At 41.7% G+C, this 25,464-nt stretch overlaps 1 protein-coding gene across 1 annotated transcript in view; it reads right to left on the reverse strand.

Moving 5' to 3' along the window:
* Positions 1-25,464, reverse strand: part of LOC113407201 (roquin-1) — a 100,416-nt gene that overhangs the window by 30,676 nt on the left and 44,276 nt on the right. The window contains exons 2-4 of the mRNA XM_026655359.1: positions 12,897-13,259; positions 3,207-3,327; positions 1,514-1,753 (exon numbers count right to left, since the gene is read on the reverse strand). Coding sequence (XP_026511144.1) covers positions 1,514-1,753; positions 3,207-3,327; positions 12,897-13,127 — 592 coding nt within the window. The 5' untranslated portion in view covers positions 13,128-13,259. The remainder of the gene's footprint in view (positions 1-1,513; positions 1,754-3,206; positions 3,328-12,896; positions 13,260-25,464) is intronic.

The raw sequence follows: 25,464 nt of genomic DNA on the forward strand, positions 1-25,464 counted from the left end.
TAAGTTTCCTTTTAAAAATAAACTTATTTAAAATAAATGTTTAATTATGAGAGCCTATATTGAGGCCTAAACTTATTCTAATCTATTACAATTATTTAAACTAAATTAAAATAATTTAACCACTAAATGATTGCTGCCAAAGTTTTAAAGAATGTCAAATCACTGAACTCGCAGAAGTTTGTTGAAGTGCTAGACCAGCTTTCGACAGCAAGAGCCTTGTCTGCAGGTACAGAGTACTTTAATTCAGTTTATTTCAACTAGTTCCATTCATTGACTAGTTGACTCAAAGTTGAGAAATAAACTGGGAGATGTAAAAGCAGGAAACTTTGTTTTCCTTTTCCAATCTATGAATAAAAATGAGGTACCGGAGGATGAAATCTACCAGTCCTAAAATCTTGAAGGATGTGATGACTACAAACAAACAATCAGTTCAAGTCACTAGCTACAGATACTTCCTTTGTTTAATAAATCAGTTTTAAATGCAAATAATTTTTTGATAATCCTTTTCTCTGATGTATACAAACATATTAAGGTAGTTATATTTAACTAAAAAAAATTATGTACTTTATTTTAATTTCCATCCAAATACAGGTGTACACAAATCACAAGTAAAAAATAAATAATTTATTACATAAAAAATGCACCATTCACCATTTTCTAACACAGTAAAAACAAAAATTAAGAATATGCACATTTAGCTACAATTAAGGATAAGCTTATGTCACAGAGGTCATGGATTCCATGACTTCCAGAGACCTTTGTGACATTTTCCACCTCAGTCCCTGGATGGCGGGAGACCGGCAGGAGCAGCAATGTGCTGCCCCTCTCCCCAACCCCAGGCTTCAGTCATTCCCTGTCAGGCCCCTCCCCCGGCCCATTATTTTTTGTAAAAATCAGACAGGTCATGGACTTCTGTGAATTTTTGTTTATTGCCCACAGCCTGTCCCTGACTTTTACTAAAAATAACCATGACAAAAATCTTAATCTTAGTTATAATTGCTTATATAGCCATGTATAAGTATTGTGTGCTCTCCTGGCTAGCAAAAAGAAGTACCAAATTTAGTGTAGAAGCTTTATTTAGTTGCAAATCAATATGTTTTAATGGTTATCAACCTCTCTTTTCTCTTTCCTAAAGTACAAATGCAAATTAATCACTTAAATGAAGGTTTCCTGCTCGCTGATTTAAACCATGGTTAAAGTTAGTGATTTTTAAAATCCACCATGAGGTAAACTACTCAGTCTTCTCTGTTCATGTCAACAACTAAAGACATCAGATTTTTCTGAGCTTTGCAAAAACAACAAAAAGACAGAATAAGCCCTAAAAATATTTGAAAGACAATAAAAATAGTTCAAAGTTATCATTAAATCAGAAGACCTACTGCAAAATATCTGAAGAGAAGCCACTGCCCAATAACACTGCCAAGGTAGTTTCCAGCCATCTTTCCCCCCTCCCTCCCCCGCCATCCCTGAATCCTGCTACTGCAGAAGAACTCGTCATCTCACTGGTACGTACCTGGCCCAAGGAACTGGCAGCCCCTGGCCCTCACTGCAGCCCAGAGGTTGGAAGAGAGTTGCTGGGGATTTTGATGTTGAAGAATGAGCTCTGTGACTGTTCTTTCACCCAGTGACCGTGCTGCACGCATGGCCCTGATCCGCCCTTCTTCCTCTACTAGCTGGCAGTGAACTAGCGTTACAAGCTTCCTCTGCATGGGGCGACTTAGCACACTCTGAGTGGTACTGTTCAGACCCACACCTTCAGAAAAAAAGCATACAAAGACAGTGAGCTAAATTTCTCCTTCTGCAGGATTATCTAAATGCCCTATAGGTATCACATTCCTCTAGCCAAGCCAACTTTCAACTTCTGTGTTTTGCACTTTAAACATCTTCTAACCAGCTCCTGCTGCACTTCATTTTAGTACATTGAACATTACATCCAAACCTGTCAAAAATGCACTGTGAACTTTGAAAGGTTCATTTCAGGCAGTGCTTGAAGAAAAACAAAAACAAAAACAAAACCCTACTCACTAGATAGCTTTAGTGCTTCAGCTGCTCATAGCTTTGCCAGGAGACTCAGAATGGGGGTGAAGATAAATTTGTCAAAAACCTTTTAACCAGAGGCAGATATGAAAGATGAAACCCTTGAGCAGGTCTAGAGAAAGTAGCCTGATAGAAATCTTTAGTAAAAGGCAAAAAATGTGTTTGCTCTAAAGAAAAACCCAAGTATTACTAGTACCTACTATACCCCAGACTCACTGATGAGGCCTCATCTCTCTGTCTCTCATCCTTCGTAGCTATCTCTGGCTAGCAGGTGTCTAACGTATAGACATTTACAATTACCTAGACCAGCATACAGATATTTAAATAACAGAGGTCTATTGTTATTACAATTGTTCAAACAGGATTACTTAGATGGATCCAGATCCTATATAAGGAGATGTGCAATCAGTGTTGGCTAGCTCCAGCCCTCCAGCCATTAAGAGTCAAGCCACCCTGTTATAATATGACATTGAAGTTGTTTGACTTCCTGTTCCCATCTGCTAGTTGGGCAATATTAAGTCCAACTTTCCTGGATTGACCCATGGGACATCAAACAAAATTTTACCCGTTTCAGGCTATATTTTCACTACAAAATGGAGTTTTTAATTTTTTTTTTTAATTTAATGGAGATATCCTATCTCCTAGAACTGGAAGGGACCTTGAAAGGTCATCAAGTCCAGCCCCCTGCCTTCACTAGCAGGACCAAGTACTGATTTTTGCCCCAGATCCCCAAGAGGCCCACTCAAGGATTGAACTCACAACCCTGGGTTTAGCAGGCCAATGCTCAAACCACGGAGCTATCCCTCCCCCATTTTACTGTGAGATAGTTAAGACAAGACACAGGTGACTTACCTCAATGTAGCTAGTGGAGGTCAAAAGTATAGGGATGACCTTGACTCGCTACATCTCGCTACCAGAGACTTGTATCATTATGATTTTACAGCAAGATATCATGCTCTCTCCCTCTCTCAAACCTCTACTCTTTTTGTACTGAAGAAATAGCTTTAGTGCTTACAAAACCCATTTCTTTAACAGGACTTGACCTTTTTTCAAGCAGGTTTCACTAGAATTATTTTGATGGTGTAAGGTCTTTTTAAAAGAAGGGATGAACTATTATCTGTTGCCAGTTCTCCCTTCCAAGGAAGTAGGGCAGTGCAAGACTTACTTACCTCTCGCATTGCTGAGTGGTTTGAGGTACAATGCTAGTTCTTCCACACATTTCTTGGCCTCCTCATAATGTTTGGTGTCTTCTGCTCCACTGCACAAAGTAATTGGCTGCTGCTCAGGAACCTGAAAACAGATGAAGGTAAACTTACACACTACAGTATGCACAGACACACAAAAACACCATACCAAGCTCTTCAGTGTCAAATACTCTCTCACGCCCACCTACCCAACCTTTCCACAACATTAATGTGGGAACGTGCTCCAGTTTTAGAACCCTTGACAATTCACTTCATTCATGGTATTCTTAACACTAGAAAAGCTTTTTCAGCCTGAAGCTTTTAAAAATTGATTGGTATTAAACAGACTTTTTAGCATCATCACACAATATAACAGTTTCTCTTTACATAGCTAGTTGTATTATACGGCAGCACAAGGGCACTTCAGTGAGCTTGGGGCACAAATCAATGTATGCCTTAGAATGAAGTTTAAAAGAAATGCCGAAGCTTGCAATGATTTCAAGTTTACTTGGAATGTGTGGCAACAACCATTTTGATTTAGTGGTTGAAATGATAAAAGCAGAACACTTATAATTTACTGGAACACCAGCTAGTACATCAGATATTAAAGCAACACACCAGTAGTTTCATATGTACTGGTGATCAGTCTTTGATGCTAAAGCAAGATATTTAGAAAGGGACACTCAAAGCTAGTAGGCCTAAAATTAGACCTACCAGCTGGTTTGGTTTGCAGGTATTTGCAGATCCACATTGAGGACTTGGCTGCTCTAAAATTTTCTATAGAAAGTCAAATGGTCAAACTGCTGCACTGCTCATTAGACTTGTGCCTAAGATGAAGCACACAAACTAATACATGTAATTGCTTTATTTCCTCCCCTAACTTGGATCACTTAAGGCAGTGACTCAATCTTTCTAGACTACTGTATCCCTTACAGGAGTCTGATTTCTCTTGCGTACCCCAAGTTTCACCTCACTTAAAAACTACTTGCTTACAAAATCAGATATGAAAATACAAGTGTAACAGCACACTTGCTGAAAAATTGCTTACTTTCTCATTTTATCATATAATTATAAAATAAATCAATTGGAACATAAATATTGTACTTGCATTTCGGTGTATAGTATATAGAGCAGTATAAACAAGTCATTATCTGTATGAAATTTTAGTTTGTACTGACTTCTCTATTGCTTTTTATGTAGCCTGTTGTAAAACTAGGCAAATATCTAGATGAGTTGATGTACCCCCACCGGAAGACCTCTGTGTACCCCTGGTTGAGAACCACTGACTTAGGGCTACTGTCATTTTTAGTTTAGGGAAATAATGATAACAGCACATGTATCAGGCCACACTTGGAAAAAGGGCCAGATTATAAACACAGTAAACAACTAGTGACTTTGTGCTACGTGTACACACACCACTATCAGCATAAGCGATTAGTCGAATACCACAATAGGTTAGCTGTTTTGTTTTGTTTAAAAGTGTTAGAAGGAGGCATTCATTTCTTTTTTCAGCTAATTCATCAGAAATCAAAACCACCCATGGGACACTGAAATTTTTTCCTGGCTTTGATACAGTTTCTTTATTGGGGAGGATCTTTAAACCTGAATGAGATATTAGTGTATAATCATACTGATGTCCACAAATATTTTTGACAATATGATGTGTTTTCTCAACTTAAGTTTGCATTTGCATTCAAAAAAGGTATTTAGTTACATAACATTCACAATGCATTAATTTTTTTTTTTGGTGGTTAAAATAAAAAAAATTTAAGCTGTTTTATAGAGCTGAACTTCTCCTAGTTTACGCAGAACAGTGTCATCTCCTCCATATAAGGTTAAAATTAATATTTCCCCACCACCACAATGTGTGTGCGCACACACTTGAGAAGACAAGTTAAATTTTAAAAACAAGTTCAATCCTGGCCTCCAGGCTTCCTCAGACTACTACTACTATATTAAAGCTTATGCTCAAATACATTTGTTAGTCTCCAAGGTGCCACAAGTACTCCTGTTCTTTTTGCGGCTGCTACTCTGAAACCTACTACTATATTGGAACTGCAATCTACCTCCTCCCCTCCCAGCAAGAATCTTAGCTATAACTTTCTCATACAATTTCCTTCATATCTGAGTGAAAGAGGGCTTTAGGATGAAATGTTTTTACCACTTTAGTCAGCGGTCACTACCATAAAATCCTACAATAAGAGCGACCCCAGACTGCCTTTCTCCCAAATCTCTAGACACCAGTTTAACCAACACCTTCAATATTAATCATCATTTTAATACTATGTTTCCCTCACAAAACCTATGTCATTGTAACAATCTGCTTCTGTCTGGGAAAGTACCCAAACAGAACACGTCTAGGTCTAACCATGTGCATCTATCTACATTTGTGCTGAGGCTAGCACTCTACAGCATCCTTACTGTAAGATTACTGTGTGCATGTTTCCATTTAACTCTGCTTCACTCAATCTAGGGACTATGGCACAACGTGAAATGCAACAACATTATTACATATAGCAGAAAGATGGTTTGGAATAGGCGTGAGACAGGAACACAGCGGGCAGCAATGGATTATTATCCTGAATCAGGGTAGATTTAGCATGCATTCACAGCATTGGTTAGGAATGCTATACACAGCAGAACTGGTCTAGTGAGAGACCAGGACTGTCTAGGCAACCAAACAGAAAGCTTTCCCCAGCCCCAAATAGTACAAAAAACAAACAACAAAAAACAAACATAAAAAAGCTACCCAAAGGCAAGTAAAGCTACACAATGAACAATTCTAAATCCAAGATTCTTTTTTTTAAGTGATACCTAGACGTTCAATCTCTGTTTCTCCCCTTCCCACTGGAAAGCTCAGCTTGAAATGTAGAGTTTATTTTACTTTTACTTTTTGCAAAGTAACTGCTAAATGTGAGAGAGATAACCTGGCAGTTTGATAGACAGTGTAACGCTCCATACTGAGGGAAACTTGAGTTAGAGCAAGTCTACACTTAAAACGTTAAGGCGGCACAGCTGTAATGCTTCAGTGTAGACATTCACTGGTGCACTGTCTACACTGGCACTTTACAGCGCTGCAATTAGCTGCGCTCAGGGGTGTGTTTTTTCCCACACCCCTGAGCGAGAAAGTTGCAGCGCTGTTAATTGCCAGTGTAGACAAGTCACTTATGCTCAGAGTGCCTTGAGTTCCCCATCTGCAAAATTAGCAATTCACCACTTTATTCACAAAGTGAGTGACACCCTATATTCGTTAGTGCTTGCAAAGTACTTTAGATGCTCAAAATAGATAGCACTGAAGCATTACTTTATTTTCATCTTCATCAAAACATTCTATCACCTCATTTCCCCATCCCCTCCCCAAACCCACCAGGGCTCACAATACAAACTAGTCTTGTGTAATACTCTAGTCCTACAAGAGAGCTAGTTAGTTTAAGGAAAGGCAGGCAAAATATGAAGGATATTTCGGTGCTTTAAATATGCCTTTATTTTCCATGCATCTTCCCCTACAATTAATAATACTGAGAATGACACTGGAATGTAGTCCATAAGCACAAGCAACTGCAGTTGCAGGCAGAAGTTGGTTATGAAGAAATATATGGGGTGGGGCTTGAAAAAGAATGCTAAGGATACATTTCATACAGGCTGAGAGCAACTACAAGATTCTGAATTGATAATTAAAAAATTTTGTTTTGGAGGAGGGGTATCAGCCTCATCCTTTACAGCAGTGGTCCCCAAACTTTTCAGGGTCACACCCCAACTTACCCCATCCATGCTCCCCACCCACTGGGAGCTGGGGTTGCAGCTCCCGAGGTGAGATGTGGACATAGGCACGGGTACTAAGGGTGTGGGGGGTACTGCAGCCGCCTCAGCTGCTGGCCCCAGCCTTGACCCCGCTTACCCCTATCCAGGTCTCCCCCTCCCAGAGACATGGCTCTGCTCCCAGCCCCAGCTGGGGGAGGGGGGGGGGGCACGGACAGGGGTAAGGGGCTGGCTTTCAGCATCCCCGCTATTAAAAATGTTCCAGTGCCACTGGATTTGGACAAGGGGTAAGGTGGCTGAGGCTGGGGGTGGGGACCAGGAACGGAGCTGCAGCCCAGGGGCCGGTAGCTGCGCGGCACTCCCTCCCCATCTTCTGTGGGGGATGGCCTGGGCCGCATTGTGCCCCCTGAACGTTTCTCTGTACCCCCTAGGGGGGCATGCCCCACAGTTTGGGGACCTCTGCTTTACAATAACTGTTATACTAAAAAAAGAGTTTAATTGCACAGAATAAAGATATACTAAGCAAAGACATAGCCAGTTTTCTCCAATTCCAGCTGTCAGCCTCCCTTTCTCTCCTTCTAACTCCTCCCCCCTTTCAAACAGATGCACATTTTGGTTTATGGCAAGAAACACTGCTCAAAGCTTTAAGTTCCAGAAATGTGCCAGGCAGCGTTCCTCAGCACAGAATTCCCTCTTAAAGGAGCTCAACTTAATGATGAATTTCAATGCAATACCTCCAAATATGATGGTATGAGCTCTCTAGTTGCACATCTTTCTCTCTTTAAATATTTCTGTACTTCAATTTTGCACGTTTTTTTAAACACAAAATGCTGAAAGAACTGCATGCAGTAAAGCTTTTATAATGCTTCATTCTGAACAAAGAGGGTAGAACTCTACCCATTTACTGTCTTCCACAGGGCTTGTGAAAACATACAAAGTTTTACATTCACACACAGCATTTCATTTTTCTGACATGGCCTGCTGTACAACCAATTTAACTGATGACACTTAAAAAAAAAATCCACCTCTGGAGAAAGAGGGCGTTAATCTGGAAGAGAAAGCTATTCGTTATGTGTACCCCGCCTGCTATGTTGTCACATTCATTCCTGCTACATCTAGTGCATGGAACTATACTTAGCCCATCGGGAACTGGACTGAATAAGAAACTTAACGCTTGACATGTGGATTCTAGTTTACTTTGGCCATTTGATGTCACCTGTTTGGAATGTGCACATTGCAGTTTCGTGTGTGTCAGAAAAAAGCAGGAGGGCAGAGAGACTGTATGTCGAAGCAGGGACTACACAACCTCAAAAGACCTGTCTGGTAGATATTTAAAATGGCTAATCAGAGTAAGCACTGAAGGGATACTTAAATAAACCACTTTGACCACCTTAAGAATTTCTTCTCTATTTTAAGTTTTTAAAACAAAAACAAAAAACAAACAAACAAAATTTATACTCTCTACCACCACAAAAGCATAATAAGTATAACAAAAAAACCAGAGTGTTCTTTTAATGCCTGGGCTGTATCTATCAGTTAGCACATTATTCCCAGAAACACATAATGTTCTGCTTACTTCACCAATGATGCTGGTACACAAACAGGCCAATGTGACCCATTTGCTTTAAGTGAATCCTGTCATTACTTTTACTCCCCTTAAAATAGTTTTGCTTCTTAAAATTATTATTTTTAAAAACACATGCAGGAATGAACCCAAGAAAATAAACAGTTATAAATTGGTAATCCCTTACAAAAGTACTAAACTGAAAGAAGGGGCTCCTTTTCCCCAGATACAAGTTTTAAGTGTCTCCTGCATCATTTCCTTCTACAATTAAACTTCAGCTTTCTGGATTTCATGCTTCTCTTTTTAAGACATTAGAGCCATTAGATGTACAGGGATTGAAACTCAGATTTACAAGAAGTGGGGGGAGGGTCAAGCAAAGAGTGTTAACTGGGAAGTGGAATCCAGAACAGCGCAGTATTAGACTATGAAGGCTGTCAAGAATACTCCTGAGTGACATATACTTCATAATTATGTTTTGTTGATCCCAGCTCAGTTTTGTGGAGATGTGCCAAAGAGAACACACCCTTTCAGTATGAAAGAGCTCAAAGTGTTTGTAGCCTCTCTCAAATGCCTTTTTTCTAAATAGTCAACGTGCCCTGCATTTGAGAAAGACTAGGGCAAAGTGGTAGCCTCCTTGATGTTTAGGACAAAAGTTAAGAACAGTTATTGTATTACAGCAATGGTTAGAAGCCTCAACCAAGATCACAACCTCTTAGTGCCAGGCACTGTAAATATGCATGGAGACAGACAGTCCTTGCCCTGAAGAGCTCACAATCTAAAAAGAGATGGAGAGAAAGAAAACATCCTCTTTACAAGTATGGAACAGGGGCTCAGAGAAATTAAGCCAACTGCCCAAATTCACACAGGAAGTCTGACACAGAGTCAGAAATTTAACCCCAATTTCCTGAAACCCAATCCAGTGCCTTAATCACAAGACCATCCTTCCTTTCTAAAATACCTCATCCAACTGAAACTATACAGCAATAAATCAATTAGACTGTAGCTAGAATTTCTTTAACATCCTTAAATCTAGCAAAGATTGCAATGGAATCTTTAATACTTAAGTGGTCAGGACACTGCAATTTTCCCTCTCATCAAAAAGGATTTTGTTTTTGGTGAAGGATTTAAAATAAAATAAAGCACAAGCAAAAGTCATTAAAGTTTCCTCTTAAAACAAACACACACACACACACACACACCACCACCTGTCCCTTTATTGTCTGATCAATTCACCTGAAAGCCTCCCAACACACTCGGCAACACCCAGCACTCATGTTTAAAAGTCTACCTTGGAAGGTCTATCATCATCAAATGTTAGTTTTCTAGACCAATGGAAAGATGAAAACTTGAAAGTGGCATTCACTATATTTTCCACTCTTGTAGCCATGGTCTTGATTTGCGCAACAGCACTCCCTGCAAGAATCACCATCATAAATCCAGATATTTGGCCACAACTGATGCATCCTTTTCAGGAAATGCCCAGGCCTGGAAAATTCACAATACTTACATGAATGTTCCTATTAGGGCTATCAATTAAATCACAGTTAACTCACGCGATTAACTTAAAAAAATTAATCATGATTAATTGCAGTTTTAATGGCACTGTTAAACAATAGAATATCAATTGAAATGTATTAAATATTTTGGATGTTCTTCTACATTTTCATATATATGGTATTCTGTGTTATTGAAATCGAAGTGTAGATTTTTTTATTACAAATATTTTCATTATAAAATGATAAACAAAAGAAAAATAGTATTTTTTCAATTCACCTCATACAAGTACTGTAGTGCAATCTCTTTATCCTGAAAGTGCAACTTACAAATGTAGATTTTTTGTGTGTTACATAACTGCACTCAAAAACAAAACAATGGACTTTTAGGCTCTAAAGTTTTACACTCAGTCCTACTTCTTGTTCAGCCAATCACTAAATCAAACAAGTTTGTTTACATTTACAGGAGATAATGCTGCTCTCTTCTTATTTATGTCACCAGAAAGTGAACAGGCATTTGCATGGCACTTTTGTAGCTAGAAGAACAGGAGTACTTGTGGCACCTTAGAGACTAACAAATTTATTTGAGCATAAGCTTTCGTGGGCTACAGCCCACTTCATCAGATGCATATAATGGAACATATAGTGCATCCAATGAAGTGGGCTGTATCCCACGAAATCTTATGCTCAAATAAATTTGTTAGTCTCTAAGGTGCCACAAGTACTCCTGTTCTTTTTGCAGATACAGACTAACACGGCTGCTACTCTGAAACTTTTGTAGCTGGCATTGCAAGGTATTTACATGCCAGATATGTTAAATATTCGTGTGCCCCTTCATGGTTTGGCCACCATTCCAGGGGATATGCTTCCATGCTGATGATGCTCATTAAAAAAAATAATGCATTAATTAAATTTTTGACTGAACTCCTTGGGGGAAAATTGTATGTCCCCTGCTCTGTTATATCCGCATTCTGCCATATATTTCATGTTATAGTAGTCTCGGATGACGACCCACCACATGTTGTATGTTTTAAGAACACTTTCACTGCAGATTTGACAAAACGCAAAGAAGGTACCAATGTGAGATTTCTAAAGATAGCTACAGCACTCAACCCAAGGTTTAGGAATCTGAAGTGCCTTCCAAAATCTGAGAGGGACGAGGTGTGGAGAATGCTTTCAGAAGTCTTAAAAGAGCAACACTTCAATGTGGAAACTACAGAACCCGAACCACCAAAAAAGAAAAAAAATCAACCTTCTGCTGGTAGCATTTGAATAAGATAATGAAAATGAACATGGGTCGGCCCACGCTGCTTTGAATTGTTATCGAGCATGGACATGTGCCCCCTGGAATGGTGGTTGAAGCATGAAGGGGCACACAAATGTTTAGCATATCTGGCACGTAAATACCTTGCAACGCCAGCTACAACAGAGCCAGGAGAATGCTTGTTCTCACTTTCAGGTGACATTGTAAAGCAGAAGCGGGCAGCATTATCTCCTGCAAATGTAAACCAACTTGTTTGTCTGAGCAAGAAGTAGGACTGAGTGGACTTGCAAGCTCCAAAGTTTTACATTGTTTTATTTTTGAGTGTGGTTTTTTTGGTACATAATTCTACATTTGTAAGTTCAATTTTCACGATAAAGAGATTGCACTACAGTACTTTATTAGGAGAATTAAAAAATACTATTTCTTTTGTTCTTTTACAGTGCAAATACTTATAATCAAAAATATAAAGCGAGCACTGTACACACTTTGTACTGTTTTGTAATTGAAATCAATATATTTGAAAATGTAGAAAACATCCAAAAATATTTAAATAAATGGTATTCTATTATTTATCAGCACGATTAATCGCGAATTCTTTAATCGCACGATTAATCGCGATTAATTTTTTTAAATCGCTTGACAGTTCTAGTTCCTATACAACTAAAAAAGATTGAAATCCTTTAATGTGCTTTGCAAACATTAATGAAGCCTAACGACAGCTTTTCTGAAGTAGCAGCATACATGTTACAGAAAGGGAAACAGAGCCAGCAATGGAGTAAGCAACTTGTCCAGCACCCCAGATTTCCTGACTTTGCCAATGATTCAGAGAACCTGATTTTTAGTCTTCTGATGTAATTAACAGATACTAATAGGAAACCCATAAGTGGGTACACCAGCTGAGAAACCAAAAAGAAAAAAATGTAGCAAAATCCCATAGACTCTAGTACATGGCAGGAGCCAGTGAAAAGGAGCAATCTGCTCCCTTCACCCTCCTTCTGTAGCTGCACCCCCTCCAACTTCTATGCAACTGCAATGCAGCTCATCAGCACACACACACACACGCACACACAAATCACTCTACTATCACAACTGCAGCTCCTCATCTTCTCTTAGTGGGAAAGGGCATGTCAGGAGCAACTTTCTGCTGCTTCCTAAACAGAAATAAGAAATGGGTGGATAGGAGAGGTGAAAAGGAAAAATCCCCTACCCATCCTCAGCATTCTCTCCGTGCAACACCCATCCAGGCCCTTCCTTCCCACCACCCTGGCTCACCACTCAGAAGCCAGACAGATTTTGGAATGACCCCAATCCTTTATGACTACAAAGTACCATGGGCTTGTGTTGGCCACAGAAAGAAATCAGGAATGATTTAAGCCCCAGGTAGAATAAGGTTAAGAATTACTATAATAAGCAATACTGCCTCAGCACATTGCAGGCCCGAAACCTGCAACTGGTAAAGTCACACAGGTGTTTCTCTGCTCTACACCCATCTAGCAACCATCATTAGTCCCACAATTTTCATTCACTTGTTCTTGCCTTAAAAAAATGCAAGGAAAAACTAAGTAAGAACAAAAAAGAAAAATGTGCGTTGTTACCTGAGCACCCACTAGCTGCAACAAGGCTGAGTTCACAGGGAGGAGATCAATATCTGTATTGATAGTGGTCTGGTCGAAAGGGCATGCCTTACGGTGGAGCTTGTTGAGGCACATCTTGCAGACAGTGTGGCCGCAGCCCAAGCTGATGGGCTTCCGGATCGTTTCATCAAAAGTTTGTGTGCAAATTGGGCAGGAGAGAAAATCCGTCCATTGTGGAGCTTGTACAGGCATTGTTTCAGAAGTTAATTCACAAGACAAAATCTAAAGCACAGATTCCACTGGAATCAAAATCTTTGACAAAAATGTTTGTTTTTAAATATCTTCTGTAAGTACAGACAGCCAGCACAGAGTGTGAAACATATCCTGGAAGGAGAGAGAGAGAAATGAAGTTAGCCCTCTGTATTGCAAAAGGTATTTTAAATCCTTTATGTTATTAATCTAATTCTTGAAGATGGACTGGCCTAGTTGAAGTGGGAGTGCAATTCAGTATTTAGAACAGGGGACTTTGAGTCATGACCTCTGTTCTACTGGCAGCTTGGCCCTGACCTTGGCCAAGTCCCATAAACCTCTCAGTTTTTACATAGTTGTAAAAATGGGAATGATTATATCTACCTTATGAATAAAGCTGGATAAATTGATATTTGCAAAGAAAGATAAAGATCATGAAAAACAAATTGAGCAAATCAATATACAGCCGCTCCCCAGGTTACACAAACCCGACTTACGCAAACCCGCACTTACGGAAAAATGTCGTCTAATTTGGTCATTTAACACATATGCGATACCTTAATGCATGCATTTGGAGAAAAAGCCTTGGTCTGGAACGGGGTGGGCAAACTTTTTGGGCCGAGGGCCACATCTGGGTGGGGAAATTGTATGAAGGGCCGGGGTAGTGGGTTGGGGTGCAGGAGGGAGTGAGAGAGTGGGTGCGGTGTGCAGGAAGGGGCTCAGGGCAAGGGATTGGGGAGAGAAGGGGGTGTGAGGTGTATGAGACCCTCACTCACTTTTACTGAGCTTGGGCAAGGGGTACAGGCTTTGGGCTGGGGCCGAGGGGTTCGGAGTGTGGGAGGGGGCTCCAGGCTGAGCCTGAGCCTGGGGCAGGGGGTTGGGGTGCAGGAGAGAGTGAGGGGTCCAAGCTCTGGGACGGAGTTTGGGTGCAGGAGGGGGCTCTGGGCTGGTGCACAGTGTTGGGGTGTAAGTGAGGGGTGCGGGCTCTGGGAGGGAGTTTGGGTGCAGGAGTGGGCCCCGGACTGGAGCATGGGAGGGGATGTGAGGTGCTTACCACAGGCAGCTCCCAGCTGGTAGTGCAGCGGAGCTCAGGCAGGCTGCCTGCCTGCAATGGCCCCACACTGCTCCCGGAAGCAGCTGGCTGCTGGCACGGCGGGGGGGGGGGGGGGGGGGGGGAAGGCAGCAGGTCTCCGTGCGCTGCCCCCGCCCACAAGCACCGACTCTGCAGCTCCCGTTCGACAGGAACCGGTCAATGAGAGATGTGGGGACAGTGCTGGGGGCAGCACGCAAAGCCACCCCTCATTCCCCCCCAGGAGCCACAGAGACGTGCCAGCAGCCAGCTGCTTCCAGGAGCAGTGTGGGGCCACGGCAGGCAGCCTGCCTGAGCCCCGCTGGACTTTTAGCGACCTGGAGATGGCGATTGACTGGCAGAGGCTCCAGGATCGACCAGTCAATTGCAATCGATGGGTTGGTGACAACTGTTCTACAGACTGATGGAGACAGTGTGCTGCAAGTAAGGGAATCCTTATTGTGTGTCCCTGGCCTTAGGAACTAAATCAATGAACCCTGAGAGGCAGTGAAAAGAGGATTCTTCAGGAAGCCAACTCTGGACCACAATGAGGGACAGTGACTATTGTAGTTCCAAGAGAGGCACATCCAACCCTTCTTCGTTGAAAGAACCATTGCCACAACACGGGGCCTTTCTATATTTTAAGAAATGCAGCACAGATACTTCCTACTGCTCTAACAGATTCCATTTAAATATTTCAAGGAAATATAACCTGGGAAGTCTTTCTTACTATGTTCTGTTACATCACATCATGATCTGAATGCCAAAAGAGGAAATGAATGCTGATAAGTGTAAGGAAGTATAAGATAAAATATCCCCTTGCTGTGAAAAAAAATTAAACAGAAGAAAATAAACAAAACTGCATCATGTATGCTATGAGAAACAAGGTAACAGACTAAACATGAATAAGAACAAATGATTCGAGTAATCTTTATAACGGAAAAAGCACTGTAAACGAGATACTACAAATGTCTTCAGTCTGAAATTTATCTTCTACCAAAAGTTATCAAAAGCCAGTGTGGCTGCATGGATTTAGTTCCATTCTAAACAGGATTTTCAAAAAGAACTTTTTATTTCTATTATACACAACTCTAGTATTTTTGTAAGAGTATTTTCCCCCTTCCTCTCCTGATTTATAATTACTCCTTGGAACCTTGAAAATCATTTCCTCACTGCATTGGTTTTCCCTTCAATCAGGAAGGAGCATACTTGTTTGCTAGAATATATTCAAATAGAAAGTTACTATGCATGCTGAGTAGTAGCCATTTGTCAAACATTAGTAAATTGGGCATTTTTACTTAAAAAGTACACAGTTTTAAATGGGAGACATGACTAATGGCCTCCAAATTAGAACTTGTTTTAATCAGAGGTACTCTGAAAACATTCACAACTAATCAAAATATTTTGTCTGAAAAACCTAGTTAAGTTTGTGTCCCAGAGTTTAGTGTAACTGTTGTTCACAACTATCCTACCTGATCAAAGAAAGTTACCAGTTAAACCATGGCCAAGACTACCAGTAGCACATATGAAGAAGACTGGTTCAGTCAATAGTATCATACCATTGCAAGCACTCAGACCAAAAAAAAAAAAAAAAAAGTTTAACAACTGTGTACATCCCAGAAGTGTCACATTTTTCTCCACACTTGAAGCCTTAAAGTGTGGCCACTATCTTACCAGCCAAGGAGGAGTGGATAGGAAACAATACAACTCAGTCTGTTAATGAGGCTGTTATTGAACACCACAAGGCACTAGCTGGAGGCTTTGCCTATGCCAAACTCCAAAACCTTACCAACCTATGGAGCGAGAATTTGGAAACTTGTTTTTAAAATAACCTCCATACCCCAGAATAAACACATTTCTATTTCATCCATCAGTCCTTGAAAAACAAGCCTGCTAGTAACAGACACGCAAAGCAAATTGTTCTACTTCTTACAGGACTAGCATATCATTAAACCTACGAAAAATAATCATTGATTCACGTGTACCATACAAACCAACTATAAACATCACAGGGAATTTGCTTCCTATCATTTGTTTGTACGTCTAATCTCAGACACCTGTAGAGTCACGCTTAGTTAACCAAGCCAGCTTTTGTAGGGTATCACTATACTTTAAGATTTCGACAGAAGCAGGAAGCAAGACAAAAAGTAAGTGAAATCTAATATATGCACTATTTCCCATAAAGTAGTATGAAGTTTGAACGTGTAAGTGCCAGCTGTTTGAAGTTCCTTTCCATCAAAAGGGGGGGGGAGGGATAGCTCAGTGGTTTGAGCATTGGCCTGCTAAACCCAGGGTTGTGAGTTCAATCCTTGAGGGGACCACTTAGGGATCTGGGGCAAAAATCTGTCTGGGAATTGGTCCTGCTTTGAGCAGGGGGTTGGACTAGACCTCCTGAGGTCCCTTCCAACCTTGATATTCTATGAAAAAAAGTGAAATTTAAGAAGCCAGAAGAATTCATTTCCCAAAATAATGTATACAATTCAAGAACAATATGGGCAAGTTATTTTATAGCTTTTTTGTTTGTTTGTTTAATCAAATCTATGGCATTAAACTAAACATGAGAAATTTCAGGCTCAAAAGAGTTGTTCCCTAGACAGTGAGAAAGTTTTAAAAAAAGACTTGTAATGGAATGGGTGATACTACTTTAACAATGGCTTCTCTACCAAGGGATTTAACCACGAGTCCATTCCATAAAGCAACCCAAACAGTATTAAAATTCACACTTGAAACAATAGGACATTTTGCATTCATATTCCTATCCTGTATTCTACTTTTTTTCACATTTACAGACTCATGTACTTTTTTTTTTTTTAAGATCCTGGCTATCCCAAGACAACTGGAGTAACAGGTGACATTTATCAGTTGTCCTGACAAGGTTCTTATATAAAACTTTCATTTTTCCACACTAAGAATATAGCCATGGAATCATCCATCTCTGTGGCCAGACTGCAGAGTTTTGAAAGAAAAAGAAAATACACATATGCTAGTAAAGGAAAACACTTGGGTGGCTCCTAATCAGCCTAAGCAAAAAGACTTTGAATTGATAGATTGCCCACTAGGAAAGTGCTGACTTGACATATGCCAATAGGCAAAAGAGGAAATATAAAATACAGATAAAGTTGTCTAACCACAGCCATGGAAGCAAAGCTGCAATCCCCCCCAACTTCCACTTGTCTAGAACAGGACAGTAAAACATATACTTGTTTTTCATCATCATGGTAAAGGGTGGGCAAGCAGACTTTATGGCTCTGCTGGTAAGTTTCCATAGTAGTTTTGGAAGGCTGGTACAATACCACTTACAAAATTCAGCTGAAATTCCCCTCTTCCTTGAGGGTATTTCAGATTAAGACCTGTGACAAATGTTGTTGTGCAGAGTTAGGGTTACCATATTTCCACAATCAAAAAAAGAGGACACTGGGGGGAGGAGCCCCGCCCTAGCCCCGCCCACATCCACTCCCTCCCACTTCCCACCCCCGACTGCCCCCCTCAGAACCCCAACCCCCCCTGCTTCTTGTCACCTGACTGCCCCCTGCTGAGAACCCCCACCCTAACTGCCCCCCTAGGACCTTACCTGTCCCCTGACTGCCCCGACCCTTATCCACTCGCATGGGTGGCAGGGTTGTAGAAATTTTGATGGTGCCCAGAACCCCCCCCCCCACCTGCCTAAGGCTCTGGGAGGGGGGGAAGAAGGTCTGGGGTGCAGGTCCTGGGCTGGGGTTTAGGGTGCAGGAGGGGTGCAGGCTCTGAGATAGAGTTTGGGTGCTGGGTGCAGGCTCCGGGCTGGGGCAGGGTGTGGGTGTGCAGGCTCTGGGATGGAGTTTGGGGGTGGGAGGCGGTGCAAAGGGAGGGGTGCAAGCTTTGGGAGGGAGTTTGAGGGCAGGAGGGGTGTGTGGGAAGGGGGAGGGGGTTTGGGAGGGAGTTTGGGGATAGGAGGGGATGCAGGGGTGAGAGCTGTGGGTCAGAGGATGAGGGGTTCATGATGCAGGAGGGGGCTCGGGGCTGGGGCAGAGGATTAGGGTGCGGGGGGGATCAGGGCTCAGGGATGGAGCAGAGAATTAGGGTGCGGGGGGGGATGAGGGCTGGGGCTGAGGGGTTTGGGGCGTTGGGAGAGGCTCAGGGCTAGGGTGGAAGGGCAGGGTAAGGGCAGCCTCTCTTCCCATTAGTGGATGGGGGCACTAGGACCCGGGGTCAGCAGACAGCAGTTGCTGCTGGCTCTGGCAGTACAAGCAGGCAAGGGAGAGGCAGGCAGGGAGGGGGAGGCTCACGGGAGGGGGGAGGCAGGTGGAGGCCAGGGACCCATCCAACACTCCCCTTCTCCCTGACTGCCCCCCCCCGGACTCCACTTACCATTCTGGCTCCACGTGTAGGCAAAACACGCTGCCCGGTGGGTCGGTTTGTGTGTTGCACAGGACTGCAGACAGAGGGAGGGGGGAGCAGGGGAGGGCTCTGGCTGCTGGAGGCCAATGGGAGCGGAGTCCGGGGGGGGAGGCAGTCAGGGAGCAGGGGAGTGTTGGATGGGTCCCTGGCCTCCACCTGCCTCCCCCCTCCCGTGAGCCTCCCCCTCAGCAGATAAGTAGCCAAAAGGCTCAGAGCTGGTCCCCTGGTCAAGAAAGGTGATAGCAATGAGACTGGTGGTATATGCACTGGTAAAGTATCTAAATTAATTAGCACCAAGGCCTGGCGCTGAGGAGGGGTACCAACCAAATGATATGCCAAGACTAGAAAGGAAGGACCAAAGGCAACATGCATCAGTGGTAATAAAGGAAAACAATGCCTTTTTCTCTCTCCTTAGAATCCTTTTAAGGATCTGAATGTTCTTTCTTTTCTCTTACCCCAAGTAGCAGGGTGGATAAAAATCTTTAAATCTGATTTTTAAAAAAATTAACTTAAATTAGATTTTTTTTTCTGTTTAAAATATGATTTTTTAAAAATAACCGATTTGAAATTATGGCAACCTATACTAAAAGCCCTAAAATTATAATCTATTAAAATCATTTACATTAATTTAAAAATAAGCAGTACATGTGTGCTGGCAAGTTTTAAAGAAAGTGAAACTACTGAACTGGGTGAAGTCACTGGCAAAGTACCTAGAACCAGAGTTTGAAGTGCTAAATCAGCTTTTGACAGCAATAGCCTCTTCTGCAGGTGGAGAAAAACTATTTTCATTTCAGTTTATTCAACTACTTCAGTTCAGTGACTAGTTCATTCAAAGTTAAGAAATCAATTGGGAGGTGAAAAAAGCAGAAAAGCTTGTCCTCTTCCACGCTATGAATAAAAACAAGGTGAGGATGAGATCTAATTCTAAAATCTTGAAGGACATGGTAATGTAGAAACAAGCAGTTCCATTTATTAACTACACAGAATACTTGGTTTAATAATTATTTTTATCTGGAAAAGCATTTTGATAAAATTTTTCTTATCTATCCAGCACATGTAAAATGTTTTTTTTATTAAACTAAAACTATTTTAAAATGATATTTTTGTGCATTTAGTTGAATTTGAATTTCCAAAGAGCTTGACACAAATCATAAATAAAAATTGTATCTAGTAAAGAGATACATGTACATCCTTCACCAATTTCCAACATAATATTGTACAAAAATTAAGAATCTGAATAAATATAAGTTAAGCTATATAATTGCTTAAATGTGTACATATATAGCATACCCTCCTGGATAGCAAAAAAGCACCAAATTTAGTGTAAAGGCTATATTTAGTTGCAAATCAACATGTTTTAATGGTTAATCAATGAGAATCAGCTTCTCGGAAAATAACTAAAGTACAAATGCAAAATGAGATTAAAATTGATGCTTTAAAATAAGTTTTTCTGCTTGCCGATTTAAACCATTATTAAAATTGGTGATTTAAATTGCTTTGATTTAAATCAATCCACCCTGCTTAATTGGTTCAACAGGAACTCAGGAGTCTTGCATCTCACTTGTGGCATAGAGCATTGTCAACTCTAATGACATGGAACAACCTTTTGTGCCGATGGCGCAATATGGGAGACTTTTTTGGGGATGGAGCTTGCAACACTGGATGGTGACAGATGGGAAGCTTGACCCCGGCCAACTGTTGTCTTGGAGAGACACTTCCTGGGCCCAATAACATCAAGGGCAGCACCAAGACTAGAGCAACAGGGCATGTCTCAGGTCTCTTTTCAGAAGACCTCAGCACAGAGACTGGCCTTCTTACTCCCAAAGGAGTGATAGAAACAGCAGGTTGAAGAAAGTCAAGGGCATGTCTATTCTTCCTTGTCAGGGAGTGAAGGCACAGCAGATCATGCGCTGGGATATGATGTTGGTTTCTCTCAAGCACACAAGACAGCTAACGTGGGTATCTATCTTGAAATATATAGCTCAGCAAGATGCCCATCTTTTTAACCTCATGTGGAGTTTGGGACTTACCACAGCCTCAGAGTTAACCTAAGGTGAAAGGCCCCTTTATAATACAGTATAATTAAACAAACAACACTATAACTAGCTTGTGAATACCAGGTTGTTCTGTAGCTCTCTGTGACAAAGGAATTAAGGTGGTTGGGGGTGCACTCCCTTCTACAGAGCCAACTATGTCAGCACAGCACTTTCACCAAGGATATTGCTTGTCTACACAATTGTGCAGCTCAGTGCCAGAAGCAACAAATCTAGTAACTGGAAATGCACAGAAGCCCTTGACAAATATTCATATACAGTAACTCCTCACTTAAAGTCATCCCAGTTAACGTTGTTACGTTGCTGATCAATTAGAGAACATGCTCGTTTAAAGTTGCGCAATGCTCCCTTATAACGTTGTTTGGCAGCCTGCTTTGTCCACTGCTTGCAGAAAGAGCAGCCCGTTGGAGCTAGCTGGTGGGGGCTTGGAACCAGGGTGGACCGGCAGCCCCGCTATCAGCTCCCCGCTCCCCTAAGTTCCCTGTGCGGCAGCTGCCCAGCAGGCTATCAATTGCCGGGCAGCTCAGCGGTCCCTCCGCCCACTGCCATGTGCTGCTCCTGCCCTCTGCCTTGGAGCTGCTCCCAGGAGCCTCCTGCTTGCTGTGCAGGAGAAGGAAGAGGGGGGCTAATGTCAGGGTGTCCCCCTCCCCCTGCTCTTGTACTGTACCTTATTTTCACAGAGCAGGGGGGACAGACGGGGGACACGACAGAGCTCAGAACGGAGGGAGCTTGCTGGTAGTAGCTGCTGTCTCAACTTGCTGATCTACTTAAAAAGGTAGTGTACTTAAGAGTGGGGTCAGCGTACTTAAAGGGGCAATCTCTCTCTCTCACACAGGGTGTGTGTCTCTGTCTCTCTCTACCATGCTGTCTCCCCTCTCTCCATTAACAGCGTGTTAACCCTTTAGGGCTCAGCCAAGTGCTAGTTCATGCGGTGCATTTAGCAGTAAGGCATTCCCTGGGAAATATCCCCCCCTCTGACTTCACCACCTCAACCAAGCTTCACAATCATCATTATGTACAGTATTAAACTGTTTGTTTAAAAAACTTATACTACTGTGTATGTATGTATATATGTATATGTCTTATCTGGCGAAAAAAATTCCCTGGAACCTAACCCCCCTCCCCCCGTTTACATTAATTCTTATGGGGAAATTGGATTCGCTTAAAGCAGCATTTTTCAGGAACATAACTAAAACTTTAAGCGAGGAATTACTGTACAAACTTCCTGCTAAAAATCAGTATAGTCCCTTCTTTCTCAGTCTTCCCACTATATGGATTTTATGCATTCTCTTCACCCACCACCCACATCCTCAACATCTTATTTCTGCCAGTTTCTCTTCAGGCTCTATTTTGGTCTCTCCCTTCTTTACCACAAGTAATCAGAATAGTGATAGCAGGAGATAAAGACTTTACGCATTGCATATCAGAAACTACAAAATGGATTTCAGACAAATTCATGTTCCACCAAATACAAGAGTTGGAGAGCGCTAGTGCGGGCTGCATGGAGTTATTCTTATTATGCGGTTTCCAGGACTACTCACTTTACTCTCCCTGAAAAGCCACACATCAGTGACCTTCTTAGTAGCTGAGAAGAGCTAGAGGTAGCTCACTTGGCAATCTGCTGGTCTTTCATTTGGGGCAAGGTGATTCCTAGCAAGTTACATTAGTGAGTTTTACTGTCCTCTTCCCCGCCAGCCCCCAAACTTGCTCATGAACTCAGATGCAATGTCACTTTATTGATGAGCATGGTCCCACCCTTGTGTGTCTGTCCCTCCTTCATGGACTCACCTCACACCATCTTTCTTTTTTGCATCTCTGGCTCCTGACTAGAATCATACTTGTGCTAATGTTCTTGCCCAAAGCTCTTGCTGTACAGCACCAGAAAAAGCAGAACCAACTCAGAATAGAAGGAAATTCTGGTCAGTTTCATGCTTCTACACCAGAGTTTAAAAAGTAAAATTGCATTGAAGAGTAGAACAGGTGCAATCCTCATAAGAGGAGGAAGTGGGTGCATGGAAGGACAGGAGATTCCTTGGACCCCCGCAACTACATTTACTTAGGGATACTGGATTCAAACAAAAGAAAAGAAAAACAGCAGCCCAGAATGAAGAGATTGTTGAATATTTCAGTACTTCCATTCAGTACCTCCACTCAAACCATATTATTCTATACTCTGATCACTAACTCAAAGCTTTAGTGAAAGTTAAACAGAGTTTACAGCAAGCTTCCTGGGCTCCCTGTCTGTGCCTCCAGATCTTACTACTCACTTTTTCATGATCTGCAGCTACAAAGAGCTTAATCTTTATATACCATGTCCAACATCTTGATAATCTTTTCCTTTCCAAGCTAAATAATTTTCCTCAGTCTTAATAATATCATCATCATCATCATCATCTTGATCTTTTATAGAGAATTCTCCATGGTCTCTACAATAATTTTTGTTGCTTTCTCCTAAATCTTTTCCATTTTTGCTAGGTCTCTTAAAATGAAGCAAATAAAACCTAATGAAGTATTCAGGGTGTGAGACCACCTGTCCAGTGTACATAGTGCAGCTATAAACAGTGTAATACTTTTGTCTAACCCTTAGTACAACCTAATATCTCAAGTATTTAGTTTTGGCCACTGAGCAGACTTTTGGATCTTTTCCCCACTGCCAAGAGGTTACAACAGATTCATAAGCCAACTGGATATGAATTGTTTCAAATTATTCCTTCTGGTATACAGTGATTTGCTCCTGTCTATCATGAAGTTCACCAGCTTTGATGTTGTCCAATTACCACTTTTTACTAGAGTTTATCATAGTTCTTCCTAGTCTTTACTAACAAATGTTGCCACCTAAGATTATTCATCATAGCTCAGGGCCTGCCTTAAACATAAGCAGATGCTAGAGGCCAGGGAATGCCTCAACAATTCATGGCTTGATTCCCCACTCCAACAATAGGAATGAGGGGAGACTGGAGATCTATAAGTAGAGCTCATGGAATTTTTTTTTTTTTTTTTTTTAATAGTTGTGTGTGGTTTGGTGTGGGGAGATTTTTACCCTGAAGGTGGAGGGGGAGATAGGTCCTGCCCCAGCCTGGTGAGAAGTGGAGGCCCGGGGGAAGGAGGCTGGAGAGAAAACCCACCCCACAGCTGTAACTCCTGTCTGATGAGACTCAGCCTGGTTCCTCGCCCTGGGCATTGCAACCTGGTGCACAAAGTTGCAGCAACACTCAAGTCTGGCCCTGCTGCCCCTCCATCACGAAGGAGAAGTGGCCAGCCAAACCCAAAGGCCAATGAGACCCTGTGCCAAGTCACAATGCCACTCCCTCAAATTTAACCAGTCACTCCCCTCATGATGGAGCGGTGGCTGAGCCAAACCTGAGCAGAGTTTCATTTTATACTTTTTTTTTTTTTTTAAAGGTTTATTTCACATTTGCAAAATACAGGGGTTCTATCTATAAGGCTCAATCCCCAAGCTCAACTAGGATCCTGCAAATCAACCTGAGAGAAATACTCTTATTCACTGCCAGTTCAAACTCCAACTCTGTACCCCACAAAAATCCTAATTACCATTTCATCGGTTTACATGGACACAGCTCCTGGCTACTCTAATTTAATATTTTGCAAGTAGTTAATAACATGGCATTAACTTTGAAAATTGCTATTCCTCAACAGTAGCATAGGTAAGGGAAGATGATAAGGTTGTCAAACTATATTTTCTATCCACTTGAAGAATAATTTTCCAGGTATGTTTCCTGTTGCCTTTATTCATCCCATGTTGTGGGAACTTCTGATAAATCTACCCGATGGAAGATGCATGAATTTTGCTGCACCTTCCCCTCAGTTGGTGGAGCAGATCCTCTGGATTATTCAATTATTATATTCCTCCTACACTCAGGATTATTAAAAATAAATACAAGTTGGTGGCTCAGGCAAAATGAATTGCTTGTCTCAGGCCAGTTCCCAGTGGGAAAGAGTTATCAGACAGACAGACACCCCACAAGCACACAGAGAACAAGGGTTTAAGGAGCTTACAGAATAAACCACTTTCTTTGGACCCTCCAGGACAAGGCTGCAACCTAGTAGGAGAACAACATGGGGGAGCTTGCACGGCTACTGTCATGTAGGACCCAAGGTGAGAGGACTTCATTCTACAAGCCTGTCAATGACTCACTTTTCACCAGCACTTTACATTAAAATAAGTTATCCGTTAACAGAACTGTTCTGAGTTTGGCCTATCTAGCAAAAAGTATTATGAATGCACTGCAATATTTTCTTTCACTTCCCCTCATGATCATTTTTAAAAAGTTTTATAAAAACCTTACATTTCTTTTAAAGGGTAAAGAGAAATTATAAATATTTTACCTGACTCCTTTACCAGCCAGAAGAAAATGGTTATTTAGATACAGTTCAAAACTGTGCAGCTTTTTCTTTTTTAAGAACGCACAGAGCAGCCAACTGCAACATTCATGAAAAGGGAAAATTATGTTACACAATGTTTCCACACCCAGCTCTGCAGAATAGCATCTGAAAATGAAAGCTTACTTCTGATCACAAACAATTTTTGGATGTGGGGGAGGTGGGAGAAGAGTACGAAGAGGAGATGCTAAGAGAAGAGATTCTTACCTTCGCTTGTGGAACTCCATAACCATCACAAATATGCTTGGAATATTACTGCGTGGTTACTGTATTTTAAGACCAATGAAAGGGAGGAAAAACTCTCAGGACTAGTCATACACACAGTATTAGTCAAATGACTGCACGTTCCGAGTGCTTCACTTCCTCATTCTTTACACACACACACACACACACACACACACACACACACACACACACACACACACACACACACACACAC

The sequence above is a fragment of the Terrapene carolina genome, unplaced genomic scaffold, assembly GCF_002925995.2.
Source record: "Terrapene carolina triunguis isolate 2854851 unplaced genomic scaffold, T_m_triunguis-2.0 Scaffold210, whole genome shotgun sequence".
Classification (NCBI taxonomy): domain Eukaryota; kingdom Metazoa; phylum Chordata; order Testudines; family Emydidae; genus Terrapene; species Terrapene triunguis.